At 43.4% G+C, this 19,876-nt stretch overlaps 2 protein-coding genes across 8 annotated transcripts in view; both read right to left on the reverse strand.

Annotated features, from left to right (window-relative positions):
• Positions 1-21: 21 nt before the first annotated feature.
• Positions 22-4,648, reverse strand: emd (emerin (Emery-Dreifuss muscular dystrophy)). 3 transcript variants are annotated; one of them, XM_042099220.1, is made up of 8 exons: positions 4,566-4,643; positions 3,926-4,046; positions 3,740-3,828; positions 3,485-3,580; positions 1,853-1,887; positions 1,302-1,327; positions 1,117-1,173; positions 22-953 (listed from the first exon to the last, which is right to left on the reverse strand). In XM_042099220.1, the coding sequence occupies exons 3-8, from the start codon at positions 3,819-3,821 to the stop codon at positions 725-727; spliced, it is 525 nt and encodes a 174-aa protein (XP_041955154.1). In that variant the 5' UTR covers positions 3,822-3,828; positions 3,926-4,046; positions 4,566-4,643; the 3' UTR covers positions 22-724. The 3 variants fall into 3 exon arrangements, with proteins under 3 accessions (XP_041955154.1, XP_041955153.1, XP_041955155.1); XM_042099219.1 differs by lacking the exon at positions 3,926-4,046 and having other exon boundaries at positions 4,566-4,648; XM_042099221.1 differs by lacking the exons at positions 3,926-4,046; positions 4,566-4,643 and adding an exon at positions 4,290-4,542.
• Positions 4,649-5,417: 769 nt separating this feature from the next.
• The window catches only part of flna (filamin A, alpha (actin binding protein 280)), a 44,786-nt gene continuing 30,327 nt past the window's right edge, over positions 5,418-19,876 (reverse strand). For 2 of the 5 annotated variants that reach the window (XM_042096789.1, XM_042096788.1), the window contains exons 28-48: positions 18,105-18,261; positions 17,707-17,896; positions 17,091-17,114; positions 15,996-16,243; positions 15,355-15,441; positions 14,077-14,176; positions 13,783-13,923; positions 13,473-13,601; positions 13,000-13,173; positions 12,556-12,717; positions 11,805-12,008; positions 11,303-11,455; positions 10,887-11,009; positions 10,514-10,780; positions 10,034-10,171; positions 9,729-9,844; positions 8,380-8,512; positions 7,862-8,038; positions 7,269-7,487; positions 6,867-7,070; positions 5,418-6,725 (exon numbers count right to left, since the gene is read on the reverse strand). In XM_042096789.1, the coding sequence (XP_041952723.1) occupies positions 6,541-6,725; positions 6,867-7,070; positions 7,269-7,487; positions 7,862-8,038; positions 8,380-8,512; positions 9,729-9,844; positions 10,034-10,171; positions 10,514-10,780; positions 10,887-11,009; positions 11,303-11,455; positions 11,805-12,008; positions 12,556-12,717; positions 13,000-13,173; positions 13,473-13,601; positions 13,783-13,923; positions 14,077-14,176; positions 15,355-15,441; positions 15,996-16,243; positions 17,091-17,114; positions 17,707-17,896; positions 18,105-18,261 (3,331 nt within the window). In that variant the 3' untranslated portion in view covers positions 5,418-6,540. The remainder of the gene's footprint in view (positions 6,726-6,866; positions 7,071-7,268; positions 7,488-7,861; positions 8,039-8,379; positions 8,513-9,728; positions 9,845-10,033; positions 10,172-10,513; positions 10,781-10,886; positions 11,010-11,302; positions 11,456-11,804; positions 12,009-12,555; positions 12,718-12,999; positions 13,174-13,472; positions 13,602-13,782; positions 13,924-14,076; positions 14,177-15,354; positions 15,442-15,995; positions 16,244-17,090; positions 17,115-17,706; positions 17,897-18,104; positions 18,262-19,876) is intronic. The other 3 variants (XM_042096790.1, XM_042096791.1, XM_042096792.1) reach the window with 3 other exon arrangements.

The raw sequence follows: 19,876 nt of genomic DNA on the forward strand, positions 1-19,876 counted from the left end.
ACTTAATATAAAAACAAACAATAATGCTTAAAACAAACTTTATTGTTGGACAAATGCATTGAAGATGGGTACAAACAAACTGGAAAAAATATTGTTAAAGTTAAAAAGTGGTCCATACAAAATTTGGAAAGGACAGAAAGAAAATGCATCTTCTACATCACGACATTATCTTTGGCAAAACATTTGACAACACTGTAGTCCTTCCTAAGGTAAAAAAAAAAAAAACAACGACATAATAGTATATTGATACAATCAAGATACTTCTGATATAAAAACACTGAGGCGCATTGATTCAAATTAAATATTGTGTTCAAAATCTATTAGACTCAACTCAACCCAAAAGTAGAGCTGTATCAACTTCCATATAAAATGCATTCAATTCAGTGTGGAATTAGAGTGACTGCACAGGATGCAAGCTAGCAAGTACAAAATTTGCAATTTTTTGCACTAAGAGTAATGTCTGTACATTCAGAAATTTAATCAGGTAAAAACATTTAAAAAAATACTTCCTTTTTATGATTTATGGTACTGCAGTCGACTAAAAATGTCTTGGCATTGAACCATAGACAGTTTCTGAAAAAAAAAAAAAAAAAAAAAGGCATTTACATTCTATAATGTTTGAAGAGGTACCATAAACAGGAAATACTCTTGTGAATGTGAAATTGAAGTGTTTTTTTGTAGTGAAACAATTCTTTGTAAATGAAAAGAACCAGAAAATGGTCAACTATGCTTCAATCCCCCTGTTGAATGGGTTTTCCTCCTGGGTCTCCATGATTGAGTATACGTAATACAGAAATACAGCTATGATGACGAACACAAGCAAGCGCAGCCATCCCGGGATTCCACCTGATTTGGGGACTTCTGTGATGGGCTTCTTCTGGCTAGCTTTTAGGGGCGGAGCCATGGAGTAAGACGTGTTCTGATAGGACGCTTTTGACCTGTTAATGATGGGCCTGAGACAAAGTGGGGAAAAAGAGAAAAACAAAGAGCTTTACATGTAGACTACGGTGATAAGACATGCTAATAATGACTTCAAATCCTGATTCTGTTACATTGACACATTTTAGTACAGAGAATGAAATATAACTGTGATTTAGGCAGGACATCAAGACTCACTCTTCAAAGTGGTGATCAACTTCATCGTTGTATTCAAAATTTCTTGGTCTTCGGACGCTGAGGAAAGATGACACAATGACAATGCAAACACTTTTCACATTTTGACAGGCCCAATATCATCATTGCTTTGATTTGCTGTAGATCCACCACCATAACACCACAATATCTGCGTCAACTGTACTCACACATCCCCAAAGCCTTCATTTCTCACCTGAAATTTGGAGAGAACAAGCAGTATTGTTTATGTTATAAATGAAAACCAGTCTGATTTAACAGATATAAACAATGCTACCTTTTAAACTCTGCCTTTGCACACCAATATGAAACAATTGTAAGATTATCATATTGCTAGGCAGAGGATATAGGACCACAAACTGGTAAAAATAATGCCAGTACAATTTGAATATAAACTATTAATTAAACAAAATGCATATGAAATGGTGAAGCTGAGTTAGTCTTTGAAAGGTTGATGTCTATCTGCATTGATGTGCAAATCACCTACCCAATGATTCCTCTTTAGGTAAAAGTCAGCACTGCATCAAACCATGCCATGCCACGCCACTACAATTTCTCAATGCTTGCTATTGTACATTTCCTACTAGTTTTGCATTTCTGCTCCCACAGATGGGACTAAAGACACCATTGCTTTTCAACCACCTGACTGGAGTGACATGTTTTACCAGAATCTGGTCCAATAGTTAATCTGTCTAAGAAAGAGCCATGCATATGCACCTACCGGTGGATGATATTCGATGTACTCGACTTCTTCCTCTGTCAGAACAAAAACAAATCTTCAGTAAATAAACATAACATTTTTATGAGGTAAAAGACACATTTTATTTTAGAATATACAAGCTTTAAGCAGCAAGAAGTAGTTTTGATCAACAGCTACACTTGAAAAATATTTGGGATGAAATGGCATGAATAGCAATTTGAAAAGGATACCAGTACTAGTTCCCTATAAAAGCATGCTTCAAAAAGTGACAAATTGTTGTCTCTTAAAGGTGCTATAAGTGATGTAGGGTAACGTCACTTCTGTTGACGTTCAAACAAAACAGAGAGCCAAATCGCTACTCGCTCCCCCTCCCTTCCATGCTCTCCCAAACACGCATCACGTCAGTGAAGTTGTTTTGTGGCGGTTTTTGGAGCCTAGGCTGTCCACGGAGGCCACTTTTTTTTTTTACAGTCAATTCGGGGCACAGGCAGCTAGCGGATGGTGAGGTGATGTTATAGCTGTATGTGACAAAAAAGTCCCAGTCCCAGGTACGTCAATTAGGCTGGTCACCATGGAGGCACCAGCTCATTATCTAAAGACGTGATGATTCTCACGCTCTCCAATCTGCTGCTGTACTGTATAGAAATCAAGATGATTCTCACGCTCTCCAATCTGCTGCTGTACTGTATAGAAATCAAGATGTTTCTCACTCTCTCCAATCTGCTGTTGTACTGTATGGACCCTTTCAAGAGAGTTCCATTATCAGCATCATAGTTGGCCCCACAAGACTTCCTTTTTAACATTCCATATGTTATCTTAATGCAGAGGAAGTAGATTGGGGCCCAAATAGAATGTTCAAGCATTGTTTTTGTTTACCTTGTTGAAAGGGTCCATAGAAATCAAGATGTTTTTTTTTACAGGTTCTGTGTATGTCGCACAACTTTGGCTTATGGCCTGTTGGTAAAAAGCTAGATTCAAATAAGATCCCAGGTAAACTGGAGGATGAGAGTGCAACAGGTGACTAAACTGTCAACAGCTGAACTGTGTGTGTGTGTGTGTGTGCGCGCGCGTGTTTAAATGTGTGTGTGTGAGTGCGTGTGTGTTTATGTGCGTATACGCGCCTGTGTGTGTGAGTACCTGTGTGTGTGAGTGTGTGTTAGTGCCTGTGTGTGTGCATGTGCGTGCGTGCATGTGTACTGTGTGCGTGTCTTTATGTTTTTGTGTGTGTGTGTGTTCGTGTGTGTGCGTGCGCATGCGTGTGTGTGTGTGTAGCTGATATGCCCCCCCCTGTCAGCCAAAGATGCCTGCAATTACAATGCCTCATTTTTTGCCTTTTCATTTCTCTCTAGGTACCTGAAATGAGTGGATATGGGATGTTATGACATTGGCCCTGGACTGGAGACCAACAAACAAAACTAATTTGGTCATCCTAGGCCCTATGGTTCTCGAGATATTCACTGAAAACTGTGTCTGGCCATCTATAGGCTGATTGGTGTAGTCCCTAAATGTACAAAACACATGTACACCAGGTGGACTTTTTGCTAACAGGCTTGTGTGGGTTCACAGCTCCTCTCCAGCAGAAATCAGAAGAGTACTTTCAAGACGATCATAAAACATAGATGTAGATATGGGTTACAAGCCAATCAATCTTACCCTCTTCTCTGTAGTATGTCTTGTCAGATGACGGTTTCGGGGTACCTTTGGTCATGGCCTCTCTCAGCTTCTTCTCATAGAGGCTTCTGGTGCTGCCTAGCAGTCGGAAGATGATTTATATTTAAGTGAAAATAACAACACACCCAACAATCTGACTTTGTCTTCTGCTGGATATATGCTTTATATAGGATGTATAGTGGATCGTTAAAAACATGAATTAAAGTTAATGAATTAATCAGTTGTCTCCATACATACCAACGACAGGCCCATGCTTGATGCCGTATTCATCCAGGAGATCAGTGATCTCTTGTACTGACTTGGTGCTTAGATCTGCCATCCCTAAGCTAGAGACAACAGTGGGGTGTAGTAATGCCGTTCATTACAGTTTTACATTACGGTTTCTCTATTACCCTGGAGTTAGCTAAGGCAAAATTATACTACCTTCAAATGACAATGCTGAGGTTTGACTATAGTCCAAAGTATGCAAGTATGTAAGTACTAGCGTATGATGCAGTCAGATGTAACCTCTGTCGTGAACTAGCAGCTATTCAACGTTAGTTTCCTTGAAAAAAAAAAAAAGACCAAATGAACTGGCTAGCTAGTAACAAAAGCCAGTGTATCCTTTCGACGTTAATGCTAACCACCAGCTAACTAGCCTTATATGTTACACGCAACCCCAGCTACTCGTTTCACACAAGGTATTCACAAATTTTAACTGACGTCGATGTTTACATACGTTAACATTAGAGAGAAAGAGCGCGCCAAACGAGCAGCTGCGACATTAAATTAAGTTTAGGATACTTACTAGACGACCGAAAAACTTAACCAGCCTTTCTTGTTCGTTACTTTTACTTTCCAAACCTGGAAACTACCGAATTTCGATGAATGGATGAGACTCGACTTACTATAACATTCAAGTAACGTTGACAAGTTTCTATTTCCCAATCAAACCCAGCTGCAGTTTGCTAATAACATTTTGTGAATTTCAACCAGGCCAATATGATATGAAAAATCTCTGGCTACCGAGTTGCATCATAGAAGGCTACTAGTTAGTGTCATAAAAGTACATAATGCAAATTACCTTCCAAGTCACTCCAGGCTCCACTTCTTGGCAAGTTGTCAGTGAAATTCACGACTTGTTTCGCTGTGGGCGTGACCATCATAGACAGGGCGTAACTCGCGACGTGCCGCGCGTCAAAGGGTGAGCGCAAAATGCAAACGCGCAAAAATGATCAAGACAGGAAGATCAATATTGGTGATTTATCGATTAAAATGAGCCTATAAACTACACATTGTGTGTTTATTTACAAAATGTTACTTGGAAGACCACCACCGGGACAAATTGCTGAGTTGATGGTCACAAACAGTGATGTTGCCAAAGGTTTCGGCTACATAGGCATAACATATGACACGGAGAGATGTAGGCTAAATTAAGTTCATCATGCTACCTAAATTAAAGTCCGTGAGAACGAGAATCATAGGCTTTGGCAATAATGTCTGAAGGTAGGCCAACCATGAAAGCAGGGGATTTCTCCAACAAATGCACTGTGCGCCATCTAGTGGATTTAGCTTTGGCCAAAAGTTCACTACCTTATATGGGCAGCACTATATGGAATTTTTTTTCCGGCACTGCAGTCCTATGAGTTTGGAGAATGAGTCAGCCGCATGCCAACTACTGGGCGTTGGCTGGTAGTTCTTCTCGGTGCTTGCGACACACAATGAGCAGCTGCCCTTCCTCTCCAAACTCTGTTTAGCACTTAGGCCTAAATGAAATGACTTACACATTAGGCCTATATAAAATTCTTAGAAGTGCTACCCAGAAACAATATAAATATTGTTCTCTATTACCAGGTCAGTGTACACTGTGTGAGTAAATAAATGCATAGGCCTACAGATGAGAAAGACAATTCGAAAGACACATTCGAGAGATGAATTGACAGAACAATATTTAAGACAATTTTATTGTGTATCAAAATATTGTATCAGACTTACAAACATTGCTGATGTTGCTTTCTTTTTAAAACATTTTTTTTATTTTGCAATACTGATTACACAATAACAAGGTAGCACAAGAAAGAACTTGAAGGCATGGGGAGTGAGAGGGGAAATGTGGCACTTTGAAAAAAGCAATTCATTTTTATTTATTCATTTTAGATATTGCAAAAACACCTCTTTGCATAACCTCGCTCACTTCCACTTTATTAAACATCGGCTTCACTACGTCAACTTCAGTCCAATTTTCTAACTTCCCTTTTAGTCAAAAAAGACCAACTTTGGTGCTTTGGTCCTTCTCTAGGTCAGCCAGTTGTCAGCTGGCATAAGATAAATGCTTATGAACAACATGTGTAGACAACGCTCAGTTTGCAAGTGCAGGATGATGTAAAAATGTTAAGCCTTAAGAGAGAGAAAAAAAGACTCAAAACACAGAGGACACATAGGGCAAACCCCCAAAACAGGCTACTTTTGCACCAGTGTTAGTTTTGGTTAAAGTGGTGTCATAAAGGCACTGAAAGAGTGTGTGGCAGTACTGCTTTAAGTGTGTCAGTTCACCCTAAATAATGACCAAAACATCTTGGTTACTCCAGATGTGTGGTACGTAATCCCCTTCTCTTGCCACAGGCTACAGTTATCATCTACAGTTAAGCTCAGAACAGCAGTGTCCTACAAATCAGGCAAAACTAGCAGCAGCTACGTTAGGGACAGCATCAGTAACACATACACCTATGTAAACCAACACCGGAAAAGGAGCCAGAGCTACACAACTACCTGCATCCACCTCGGACATTTTAAAATGACCTAAAAGTTATTACTGAAATTCAGTCGGCTTACAGTAAACAAAGGTGCTTTTTAAAATGTAAATCACTCTATTAGAGACACATAGTATGGCTGGGAAGGTTATGAATAAAACAGTTGAAATGAAATGGATAGAAGACACAAATAAAATATGGAGGATGGAACAGGGGGGATGTTCAGTGTATGTGTGTAGTTTGGGAACAGGAGTCTTTGGTTGGGCCTCCAGCTCGCAGACTGGGCCTGGATTTTGGGGTCGGTGGTTCTTAGACAGTGAAGTGGTAAGGGCTTCCTGGGATGTGCTCGTCGCCCCACTTGACCACCAGGATGTACTCGCCCTTCTCCTTGAGCTGGTAGGAGACATTGTAGAGGCGGTTTCCCAGGTGTTTCACCAGGATTTCCTCGCATGGTACTTTAGGCCCATCAACTCCAACCAACAGCATGTTCCTCCCTGAGAAGTGGCAAATAAAGTAGGAAATATTGGAAAACCAAATTGCAAATACCCTAGGACATGGAATGGTTTAACATTCATATACAAAAGTACATCCCTGAAATCACGAAAGACACTCCCAGATTATTCAGAAACAATTACCTGCTTTGCTGCAGTCCACACTGAAACTGTTCTTCTGGCCAACGAAGGCTTTGGTGAGACCCAGGCCCTTGGCAACCACCCGACTGGCATCAGACGAGGCCCAGCCTGGCGCCGCTTGCTGACTGGACGTCACGCTACGGGTAACGGGGTCCACCATCACGGATGAGGTCTCGTGATTGCTGTGGCTGCTGACCAGGCGAGAGCCTGTTCAAGAGTGAAAATGTGTCAGACAAATGTCAGTGGCATGTACTAGTATTCACATATTGAATTAAATTCAGAATTAAATTGAAAAAAAAAAAAAACTACTTCGTTCTCACAATCACTGCAGTGCTTGTCTATGATCAACCTACAAAAATGTGCTGTAACTGTACACTGTGCAGGGCTAGCGAATGATCAACTCACCAGTGATTTTAGCTTTGAACGGGCTGCCAACAATGTGATAGGGTCCTCCATATTTGATTGAGATCAAATAGTTCCCAGGAGCCATTGGGGTGTAGGTGACCTTGTAGCCCTCTGGACACTCCTGACAGTCCATCTTCACCTTGGACGGGCCGTCAATCGTCACAGCCAGGGCACCAGGACCAGCCGAACTTGTGTTGACAATAAACTCACATGGGGATCCTGAGAATGAGACAGTCAAATCTCCATTTATTTTAGCAGCTATACTTTATCCAAAACAGATGAGCAGTTCAGCCATGGTATGTATTTAGAATATAGCTGACATATGTAAGTCACTTTGGTCAAGAAGTGTCTGCTAAGTGTAATGTAATGTAATGTAATGTATTTCATCAGTAGATGTGCTTAACAGAATCACCGTCATGGATAAGTTACTGCAAGCTTTCTGTTCTACCAACTGAAATTTAGGAGCCTTGACATTTCCGATACCACAGAGCTATAAGATTTAAACGGCACACATGGAAGGGGAATAAAAGCATTCAGTCCTTGCAAAGGGAAGGAAAACGAGAAATTCTTGGAGGTGAAACCGATGTGGATACCTGTGGTGCCACCCTCTAGTCCAGCGCCGTATGCGGACACCATTCCTGGATCTCCGGCCTGGCCTGTTTCCCCGACCCGGATCTTGAAGGGGCTTCCGGGAATGTGGGAGCCATTGAACTTCACATCAATCAGGTAAAGACCATTTTCCCTCGGAATAAATCGTACAGCATACTTGTCTGTGGAGGGGAGGAGGCAGTAAGGAATGGGGATGATTAGTAATGTTGAATCACACAAGAGAAACTTGGGAACGCTAAGGAATTTCAATAATGACAAACATACGCAAAACCTACAGCAGGGCTGCCTGGCTAAGAGAATCCCCAGGACATCAGACTAAACATGTAGGATGATAAGGCACTGAGAGCTGAATCAAATCTAGTGAGCATCTCCTAGCTGCAAACCATGTTGCTTTCCTTAGCTGAAATACCTGGCTTTCCGATAATGAAGGTTATCTGATCGGTTGAATCTTTTTCAAATATAGGCTTAAACGCCTGAGGCATTTCCCTTGTCTCCACGTTACCTTCATCGATCTCTGTGACGCAGCATTCCTCGAGCGCCCCAGACGGGCTGTGCACCTTGGCATCGATGACACCCTTTGCACCATTCAGGCTTACTGCAAATGAAGCCGGCTGGTTCACCTTTAATCCCGACTCCTGTGTTCAGACAACAACTCAACACTCAACTCAACATCAAGCTCTGTTAGACATTTTGTACATCGCATTACTTGTTGGATCAATAATGAGTACAACTCCTGCTTGACTGCATGACTCATTATCACATCTAGCTGTTTATATTTTTAGTACCATAGAACCTAGTTCATACTTATACAATGAATTTGATGACTGACCAAAAGCTTGACATGGAATCTACCCTGAGTTCTCCATGCTTTTCCCTCTGATTGTTTATGTTCGTATATGGAGTTCTCTCTTTCTTGTCTCATAATCTCTGTCCATTAGACTACCTTACCTTAAGGGTAAAAGGGTTAAAAAGGGTAGCATAAGGCAAAGAGTAAAGAATATAGACCCTTACAGCCCACAGAGAACAGCAACAAAAAAAACAATCACAATTCGCTAATGAACGAATGAGTGATTGTCTATGTGAGCAGATTTTAAATGGGGAAAAAAGGTGAAGTGAAGAAATTGCCTCTGTTGCCCTTTTTAAACCTTTAGCCCCTGGTTTGCATTCCACTGAAGGAGAGGAGAGGAGGGGGGAGAGGGAAGGCTGTTGGAAGCCTTTAGGACGAGGCACGAGAAACACAAACAGTCCTTTAGTGTCCCCGAGTCCTGAACACCCATGATCACAGCAGCAGGCCTCAGAGAGAGCAGCCAACTCTAGCACTGAGCGGGCTTGGATCTAGCCCAGGTGAGCTAAAGGTTATTGCTCTAGGCCGCTACGCCTCGTTCTCCTCTATTTGCTCTGACCTTTTACACCCCAATTTAAATGACATAATTTACCGGGCTGCCTGAAGCAATGACCTGAAATTGCAGGATGTCGTAAAATTCAACTTCATTGCTTAATTGCTGCTTAAGGTCTTATTGAAGCGCAAATTACCCCCTATTATGCCTATGCCTTAATCTACAATAAGAGCACTGTTCATAAACTGGTTAAAATAGTGGAAGTTAATCTAGTTTCACAAAAATATCAATATCTCTATTCTGTTAATATATCCTTTTTCTACAGATAAGTATCTGTAAGATATAATCTGTGTTTAACCAACCTCCCCCTTCCTCATATAAATCACCATTACCCATTAACTGTCTGCATTAGCAGATGTGCCTTGATTCCCTGACTGAGGACGGAGCTGCTGTGTGATGGGTGGTCTTGAACTCTTTCTGGGTGGACAATTGTCTGTTTTCCTCATAGCCTCACCTGAAGACTGGCAACAGTAAGACGGCGGGCATCGTCGGACGGCGAGGCCACTGGCACCACGAAGGGACTGTCGGGGATGTGCTCATCGTTGAAGCGGATGGAAACCTCGTAGTCACCTGGAACCAACACGAATCATTCATGTTGCTTCATGTCATTATAAGGCTATTATATGTAACTTTGTTGATTGTTTTAGTTTTAGCTTTAATACTGTAAATAACCTTGGTAATTGCAGTATATTTTTCTGAAGTCTTTAATACCAACCAAGGCATTGATCATAAAACACAAGTAATATCTATGCATTTTACCTGGCTCTTGGACAATGTAGGAAACGCCGCTGGATCCGTCCTTGCGGTCCTCAAAGGCAATTTCAGCTTTGCTTGGGCCCTCAACAGCAATAGACAGACCACCAGCGCCAGCCTCACGGGTCCAGATACTGAATTCAGCTGCACCACAAAAGGATTGGTCATTTACCGTGAGGCCAACTGGTCCCTTTCTTTGTGCTCCCTCACCCATTCTCATACTTACATAAACACATAGCAGTATTTCCCTTCATCAATACCAACTTCACAATCTAATGTACCCCAGTGATTGCTCATTTTTATTCCCTCTCCACTATGCACACACACACACACACACACACACACACACACACACACACACACACACACACACACACACACACACACACTACAATTTACTGTCTCATAAACACACTTCATCGATATGATCCCCCTTTTCCTAAGAAAAAATAAACCACTCGTATGAGACATAGCAGGCATTTCTACCTGGCACTCCTGCCTCTGCCCGCTCAAGGCCAGGGCCTCCGGCGCGGACCTTGTGGGATCCTCCCTCTCCCAGGGGCCCTACGGTGAACTGGAAGGGACTGCCGGGCACGTGCTGGCCCTGGTACTTGACGCTGACTGTGTGCACGCCCATCTCAGTGGGGACGAAGCGGATACAGTAGGTGTTGTTCTCGCCCTCCATGATCTCAGCCTTGTGGATCTTTCCGGAAGGACTGGTGACCTGGGCGGTCATGTCCGCTATGCTGATCTCTGTGTGGTGAGGAGGTGAATGGAGTAAACAATCTGACCGTTTCTATCTTGAATGATGGGGAGAACAATTTTGAATATGGATATGACTGATCTTCTGGAGAATTACCTGGGATTTTGAGACTCAGGTCACACTGGCTGCCTACGTTAGCCACGGAGGCGGCTCTTCTCTTTCTGGTGATGCTCTCCTTCATTCTGCCCTCTCCAGTGACCTTCACAGTGAAAGCACTCCCTGTGTCACAAGAGAAAGCAGTGGAGAGGGGTTACCAAAGTCCTCTCAGCGTCTCTAGGGTTACCCACACAATATTACACAAGAAGGACTTGTAATACATTTACATTTTACATTAGCAGACGCTTTTATCCAAAGAGAGAATAGAGAAGAGAAGAGAAGAGAAGAGAAGAGAAGAGAAGAGAAGAGAAGTGAAGAGAAGAGTTAAAACAGGAGTTAGAGTCAGTGAAATGAGATACATATATATTCATATGAATATTCATATATTCATAATGGTTTAATGTCAAGACTGGCACCTGGGACGTGCTGGTCAGCAAATTTAATGTTGATGATGTAATTTCCTGGCTCAGTGGGGCAATAGGTGACCTTGCAGGTACCATCCTCCAGGTCTTCTGTGTTGATGTCCACTTTACTAGGACCCTCAATGGACAGACTGAGACCACCATAACCTATAACGGCACACAGGACAGAGTGAGCATCCATAGATAAATGTAGACTAGTATTTTGTAGTATGAACTGGTAGATCAGAATTTTGAGTAGCTTTAGATACAACATCTTTATGTAAAGTAAGTTATTAAGGATTTTAATACAAGGTAAATCTCAAGTAAACCCTTAATCATAGAAAAAACTTGTACCTTGTAAAATAGGGACAAAAAAGGAGTAATATACTGCTTATTTAAATGTCTACGAAGTGTGACCGAAAAGTAGATCTCTCAACGATGGATGCTGAGATCACTGAATGTAAAAAATGAACAGGCCTCTGTATACAGTACATGCTGAGCTCCAGTGTCACCCTACCTGCATCGCGAGTGTCAATGATGAACTCAGCTGGCTCAAATGTGCGAGCCTCGCTCAAGCCCTGTCCAGACACACGCACGCGGCTAGCGTCTCCGATCTCTGATTGGTTGATCATGACTGCGATGGGGCTGTTGGGAATGTGGCGTCCGTTCTTCTTGATGTTCACCAGGTGCTCGCCAATCTCCTTAGGTACAAAGGAGATACCTGTAAAAAAAAAAATACATTTTTGAAATCAAATTAAATTAAATTAAATGTTTCAACTTTAGCTCAAAGCTAAAATAAAATGTCATCTAGTGTCTATAACGGCTTCCTTCTAATGTTCTTCTGAGACCCAGTGTTTCCCATACGTTGACTTATTTGTGGCGGCCCAGCACAATATCAACACTGACCACCACACAATGATTTTCTATGTTGTACTACTTGAATGGGGATGAAATCCTTTCATTGTAGAGCTATGTGCACCTCTGCACAGTCTCTCCTTGTGTCGCTGTCCCTCAACAAACCTGCATGCACGTTTAAAGAAAACATTAAAAATCCTGCAAGGATTGTTGTTGGCATAGAAGACGACTGGCTAAATCGTGATTAAATACATTAGCATCATAACCACATTGCGCATATTTGTTCAAAACTGTGAACTCCCCCCGTCAACTACCACCACAAATTTAATTAAATTCTGTGGGAAATACTGGATACTATTTCCCTGTCATCCGCTGATCCTTATGTACCCCTCTGCCTGGCTCCCTCTACTCACCCACGTGTCCATTGCGGAGCATCTTGAGCAGGCACGGCTCCTCTCGACCAGAGGGAGTGGTCAAAGAGGCGGTCAGCTGGCTCAAATCCAGCTCCCCGATGTCCAGGGGGATGTCTGCAGCGGAGCCCACCTTCAGGTGAGACATGCGCATGGAGTCATCACCTGTGGACAGACAGACGGTGGACAGATTGAGGCACACAGTGATGATATCAGAGATGGTTTAGGAAAAATAGTAAAATAATTTCCTTTGCTGTTCAATCCCCACATTTCTTTAAATGTATTAATTTAGTAAATGCGTTTACCTAAAGCAACTTACAGTAAAATAAGTGTACTGTACAGGGTTAAATACCCTTCACCCCTTCACCAACCTAAACTACCACTAACCTACTTAACCACAAACTCAACCCTCCCAAATGTCTGACGAAGTAAAAGGGCTTGACTGACCTGTGATCTTGGCTACGAAAGGACTGCCGGGGATGTGCTTTTCATTGTATTTGACCAGAATGTTGTAGTCTCCTGGCAGCACTGGTAAGTAGGACACGGTGCAGGTGCCATCTTGGTTGTCAGTGCAGCTGATGTCAGCCTTGGAGGGCCCCTCAATGGCCAGAGACAGACCACCTAACACAACGAACAACAGATATTATTTCTGGTGCCATAAGTCACCATACACCATTAAAAAGGAAATGGAAGTACTTAATTTGTATTAAGAGTATTACTCATACTTTCTTTCTTTATTTCTTTTTTGAACGTGGAGTCTGTAGATAGGTACATGGTGTACATAGATTTATACCATGAAAATGAAATGCCAGGGTACATACACTTACTTGCAAATTGGATTCAATGCAAAAAAAATACAAAAACATTCTAAATCTGCACTGAGCAGAAAAGGAGATGATTGCTGTGCAAATCTCTATTACCTTCTCCAGCGTCCTTGGTGTCGACGGTGAAGACCGCAGGCTTGTTGACCATGCCATGGATAAGCCCAGGGCCATAAGCAGTTACGTGACCACTGTTGACATAGTCCACATAGAACTGAAGTGGACTTCCTGTGTCAACAGATGTTGAGGAGTTAGTGTTTGCACACAGAGAGAAAGATGCAGTGCACACTCAAATGCTTAGTTTGAAAGATAGAAACATGTAGAGATAGTTCCAGTTTCTACAGAACTGTATTATGCTTAATACACATTGTTTCTGGTTTCATTGTTCATGGTTGTTGCTTTTCCAGACCTGGGATGTGGATTCCGTCGTATTTGATGTCCATCTCGTGCAGGCCTGCCTCAGTGGGGGCATATTTCACGGTCACAGTGCCGTCCTTGTTATCTGTGATGTCAGGCTTGGCCACTTTCCCAGATGGCATTCGCACGTCGCCTGAAAGAATGGAGAGGTTGGGGGATTCACACACACACACACACACACACACACACACACACACACACACACACACACACGTCAAATCCCCTGGTGGCATTGTAGACTGAGACCCTGTTTGGATGGGTGACGTGTTGGGAGAAGCTTACTGACCTGTAATTTCTCCCTTCTGGATGGTGAATGGGATGACCAAGTCGAAAGGTCGCAGCCCGGCCACATCCAGACCGTTCATGCCCATGGGCCTGTCGGTTGCCTGCAACAAGAGGGGGAAAAACACTGAGATAAACGCCAACTTCCACCACTGCTATTCACAACAGGAGATGTCCATGAGACGCAGCTGGTACAAAACCTATTCTGAGACTGTTGTGGTCTACAGGACTGCTAATATTTTTGTCTGGATGAAAATACCACTCAGTGTTTTTCTTAGTTCTCATGATAGTGTTCTAGAAAATTGTTTTGTCATGGTGACAGATAAACAGAGAGCTTTGTTAAGCAGAAGTAGAAAAGTAATGTAAAATTCTGGTTAAATGCTGAATTAAATTCAGTTCTATAATGAAACTGGAATGTAAAATACAGTGTACTCTGTAACTTTCACAAATAAGGCTAAACAATGCAAAACAAGACGAGACAAATGAGGGAGCTGGGAAGACAAGATGGCTGAAAAGGATGGAATTTAGTTTTCACACGGGACAAAAATGAAACAAGATGAAGGGGACGGGAAATTGAGATGATGATGATGATGATGATGGCGACCATAGTGATGATCATGATCATGACGATGATGATGATGATGATGGTGATGACGTACAATGATAAAACCACCACTGTGAGGAAGAACGGCATTACAACACAAAGAACACAAGGAGGCAGACTGGCTATGGGTGGTAAGGGGAGTGGGGACGAAGCCAAGCACAAACAGGACGGGAGTGTTGAGAACAGACAAGCAGAAGTGGTCTGATGCCTTCCTTCTGGAAACCAGGAAACAAAAGACCAGCACCCAAACAAAAAGGGAAAAATAGACAAACACAGAGTCTCCAGTTTGGTCTGGAAGCCATTTTGTTAAATGTGGGTTTCAACCCTCCCCCCCCCCCCCCCTTAGCAGGCCACCACCACATTCATATCGACATCAAAATGGCTTCCATTTCACCAATGAGACCTAATCTGGGTTAATTTGAACCAACCCCCAACCGCAAAACGTCTGAGTTGGTTATTAAGGGGAAAGAACTGGACAGTCGAACTCCCACCTGCACCTGCAGAGATTAGAGTTGAACAGTGCAAGAGGGACCCTCGAGATGTAACACAAGAACACAAGACAGGCTGCTGGAGGGGGTAGACACACAGGACACTGAGGAGGTCAGGAGGCGGAGTGAGAGAGAAGAGGGAAGGAGGAGAGGAGAGGGAGAAAGAGAGGAGATGGGGGCAGGTCAGTACCCAGGGTTGGCCCATGTTGGGCGCGTAGGCGTACTGCGGGACCTGGGTCTGCTGCATAAGCTGCTCGGTGGGGGCACCGTCCAACGCCTGGGTCACAGTGAAAGAACAAGGTGACGGTGAAATCCCGCGCATACACACACACACACACACACACACACACACGCACAACTCTCTCACACACACACAACACTATACACACGCACAAAGAACAGCTCTGAATCACAGTGACACAGTGTCTGGGTCATCAGGAAGCAGCCGGGGAAGTCCTTTTTCTCAGATTTCTCAATAAGCAGGATGTGTGAGTAAGCACTGAATTAAAGTAGGAAACTAACAGAGGGCTTCCCACACTCACAAGAGCCTGTACCAAACACACAGCTAGTCCTGTCACAAAGATCAGCCCAGGAAAGTATGTTTGTATAGTAGATGTAAACACATATGATGCACATATCTGATTAGCTTACATCAACCGCGTAAAACAATCAAACTGAGTAAAAAAATCAAATGTGAAGGCATGTGCCCCACAATATTTGTGACCACTGTTTTGGGAGCTGCCTGTCCTGCACTATCTGCAAGCACTGTTTTGAGCACTGTTCCCCGTACAGGATTGTGCTTGAAGAAGTGATTGTGTAATTCATACATACCATGACTTGGAAGGGGCTGTTGGGGATGTGCTCCCCACCGAAGCGCACGCAGATGACGTACTTCCCGGGCTGTGGGGCAGTGTAGAAAATGTCAAAGGTTCCATCTTCGTTCTCCACAACATCGACGTCCACCTCGGCTCCATCGGGGGTGCACACGGTGCAGGTGACCTTGCCTTTCCCAGCAGCCTTTGCATCCACGGTGATGACGGTCTGCTCTCCGATTTGGATGGTGGGCCCAACACCAGCACCTGTGGACAGAACATGTGTGTGTTTTAAACTGTTTACTTAAAATGTTTAATCAAAACACGTGTTTAGTATCCAGCTTTTCAGCATTTACACTCAGTTAAGTGTTGCCAAGTAAGTTCAGCCAAGGAGCATACAAAGAGTGGAGAGCCGAGGAGAGGCAAGTTCATATCACAGCCAAGATTTATCCTTCCCTTCTACCCTCCCCCAAACCAAAATGGAATGTGTGTGTGTGTGTGTGTGTGTGTGTGTTTTATATCGCCGACATTGTCTCTAACATTTCTAATTTTGGATGTGTCGCCTTCTCCTGGACAGCTCTCCCAGTTCTCTGACAGCTTCTCAGGACAGGTCTTGTTACGTCTACCACTGATACTTCTCACATGGCACTAGGATGTCAGTTAAAAGGTCTTCAGTCTTGATTACTGTTTGAACCAATTACCCACGATGCACATTCCACCATACCAGCCTAGCAGAGCAGAAAAGGGTTAGTCATTAGTCTCCCGTCAATAGATCCACATGCGTTTGATTAAAATACCTCCAGCAGGGGAGGCCCAAACACGAAGAGGGATAACATATACCCAATGCTTTGCTCTACTGCTAGAGAGAGAGAGAGGGAGAACTCTACATTGTTAAAAGTGAGTTGCTGGAGCTGAAGTTAATTTATTACAACTGGGAAACTTTGTTGTAAAAAAATATGTTGTTTGGTCATAGAAAAGAGAGAGAATTGGTAGTGTAGGAGAGGACAGGCTCTTCTACGGCATACAAGGGAGTGGGCCATTTTACATGCAAGGAAAAAGGTGAAATGAAAATGAAATAAAAACACCAAAACATAACATCTTTCAAAGCGCTTACCCAAACCGTGACCTCCAATTGAGACTGAGAGACGTGAGCAGCACAGAGAGCGAAAAAGTGAAGAGTACAAATCAGTGTGATAAGGTAAACAAATGTGCTCCAAAAGAACAAAAGAATAACCAAAATCAGACGAGAATGTGATGGCAACGTGAGCAGCACCGCACAACAGTTGGTGTGTCCTTGTGGGGGTTGGATTGGGCGTCACACAGATAGCAGCAGACACAATATATCCGTAGTTTTTACACACAAGCACACATAACACACACAAAGACAGTGTACTCAATCTGTGACATGCAGAATGACGAGTACATGACTGTGCCCTCTCACTTTTAGAAGCGAGTATCTTGCCATATATCTTGCAACAGAGGAGAGAGTACACAGTACTTAGATGATACTCTAATGTCGCAGACCTGTCTCTGCGGTCTCTCTTCTGAAGGGCACTGATACAGCCCTCTGATTGCACTCTGGCTTGTGTAAACAATCTACTGACAAACACCCCTGTTCTACCTAGACTAATCTAGAATGGACCCTCCACATCTAATTATCAGTTGGTACTATTAGCAGTGTATGGATGGTGTATAACTGATCTGGCATCAGTGCAGAGTGCAAAACCTACCTGTGACGGTGCATTTGCTGGCGTCTCCGGTGGGAAGGGCTCGTATGCGGTATGGGGAATATGGGATCTCGTCTCCGCCATACTTAATGAGGATGGTATAGCGGCCGGTCATGTCAGGAACGTACGATACAAGGTAGGTTCCATCCTGGTTGTCCCGGATGTTGGCCTTCTTGGGTTTCCCTTCTGGGTCCTTTAGGTCATATTACAAGAATTTAATATTTAATAAAAAAAATGTCAAAAACAATCAAAAGTTACAGCTGAAATGTTCATGGCCTGATTCCTGTTACGTTTCTGCTTGATGAATTGATTTGAGGTGACTCAATAACACTTCACACATTAAAGATAAATCTCTCTGATACGAGTGACTGTAATAGTTTCTTTTGCCTCGGGACACTCACAGTGATCTGAACGGCAAGCAGGCCCTCTCCTGCATCCTTGGCATCGATGGTGAATTCCACTGGCAAACTGGCAGGTACACCAGTGGTGTTGAGGCCAGGTCCACTGGCACGAACCTTACTGGCATCATGGGTGGGCAGAACCTTCACCTTATAGGGACTAGGACACGTAAAGAGAGAGAAAAAGAGGGAGAGAGAGAGAAAGACAGTGTCCGAGAGAGCGAGAGAGAGAGAGAGAAAGGGGGAGAGAAAGAGAGAACCATAATAAGGAAAAATTGAAAGAGTAAAGTAAAAACAAAAAGTTGCAACTGACTGACTGGTAGTGTGTGTGGATGGGCTGATGATAATGTGTGTGGATAAACTGGTAGTGTGTGTGGATGGGCTGATGATAATGTGTGTGGATGGGCTGGTAGTGTGTGTGGATGGGCTGATGATAATGTGTGTGGATGGGCTGGTAGTGTGTGTGGATAAACTGGTAGTGTGTGTGGATGGGCTGATGATAATGTGTGTGGATAAACTGGTAGTATGTGTGGATGGGCTGATGATAATGTGTGTGGATGGGCTGGTAGTGTGTGTGGATGGGCTGATGATAATGTGTGTGGATGGGCTGGTAGTGTGTGTGGATAAACTGGTAGTGTGTGTGGATGGGCTGATGATAATGTGTGTGGATAAACTGGTAGTATGTGTGGATGGGCTGGTAGTATATGTGGATAAACTGGTAGTGTGTGTGGATGGGCTGATGATAATGTGTGTGGATAAACTGGTAGTGTGTGTGGATGGGCTGATGATAATGTGTGTGGATGGGCTGGTAGTGTGTGTGGATGGGCTGATGATAATGTGTGTGGATGGGCTGGTAGTGTGTGTGGATAAACTGGTAGTGTGTGTGGATGGGCTGATGATAATGTGTGTGGATAAACTGGTAGTATGTGTGGATGGGCTGGTAGTATATGTGGATAAACTGGTAGTGTGTGTGGATGGGCTGATGATAATGTGTGTGGATAAACTGGTAGTGTGTGTGGATGGGCTGATGATAATGTGTGTGGATGGGCTGGTAGTGTGTGTGGATAAACTGGTAGTGTGTGTGGATGGGCTGATGATAATGTGTGTGGATAAACTGGTAGTGTGTGTGGATGGGCTGATGATAATGTGTGTGGATGGGCTGGTAGTGTGTGTGGATAAACTGGTAGTGTGTGTGGATGGGCTGATGATAATGTGTGTGGATAAACTGGTAGTATGTGTGGATGGGCTGGTAGTGTATGTGGATAAACTGGTAGTGTGTGTGGATGGGCTGGTAGTGTGTGTGGATGGGCTGGTAGTGTGTGTGGATGGGCTGATGATAATGTGTGTGGATAAACTGGTAGTGTGTGTGGATGGGCTGGTAGTGTGTGTGGATGGGCTGGTAGTGTGTGTGGATGGGCTGATGATAATGTGTGTGGATGGGCTGGTAGTGTGTGGATAAACTGGTAGTGTGTGTGGATGGGCTGATAATGTGTGTGGATAAACTGGTAGTGTGTGTGGATGGGCTGATGATAATGTGTGTGGATAAACTGGTAGTGTGTGTGGATGGGCTAATGATAATGTCTGTGGATAAACTGGTAGTGTGTGTGGATGGGCTGATGATAATGTGTGTGGATAAACTGGTAGTATGTGTGGATGGGCTGGTAGTATATGTGGATAAACTGGTAGTGTGTGTGGATGGGCTGATGATAATGTGTGTGGATAAACTGGTAGTGTGTGTGGATGGGCTGATGATAATGTGTGTGGATGGGCTGGTA

The sequence above is a fragment of the Alosa sapidissima genome, chromosome 7 (assembly GCF_018492685.1).
Source record: "Alosa sapidissima isolate fAloSap1 chromosome 7, fAloSap1.pri, whole genome shotgun sequence".
NCBI classification, from domain to species: domain Eukaryota; kingdom Metazoa; phylum Chordata; class Actinopteri; order Clupeiformes; family Clupeidae; genus Alosa; species Alosa sapidissima.

What these genes read in the sequence shown, in the direction of transcription:
- emd (XM_042099219.1), bottom strand. Translation starts at nt 3,821, where the DNA reads ATGGCAGATCTAAGCACCAAGTCAGTACAAGAGATCACTGATCTCCTG. An exon ending in ACATCGAATATCATCCACCG is followed by an intron (nt 1,328 to 1,852) that starts GTAGGTGCATAT and finishes TCCAAATTTCAG; the next exon opens with GTGAGAAATGAAGGCTTTGG. An exon ending in AATGAAGGCTTTGGGGATGT is followed by an intron (nt 1,174 to 1,301) that starts GTGAGTACAGTT and finishes ATCTTTCCTCAG; the next exon opens with CGTCCGAAGACCAAGAAATT.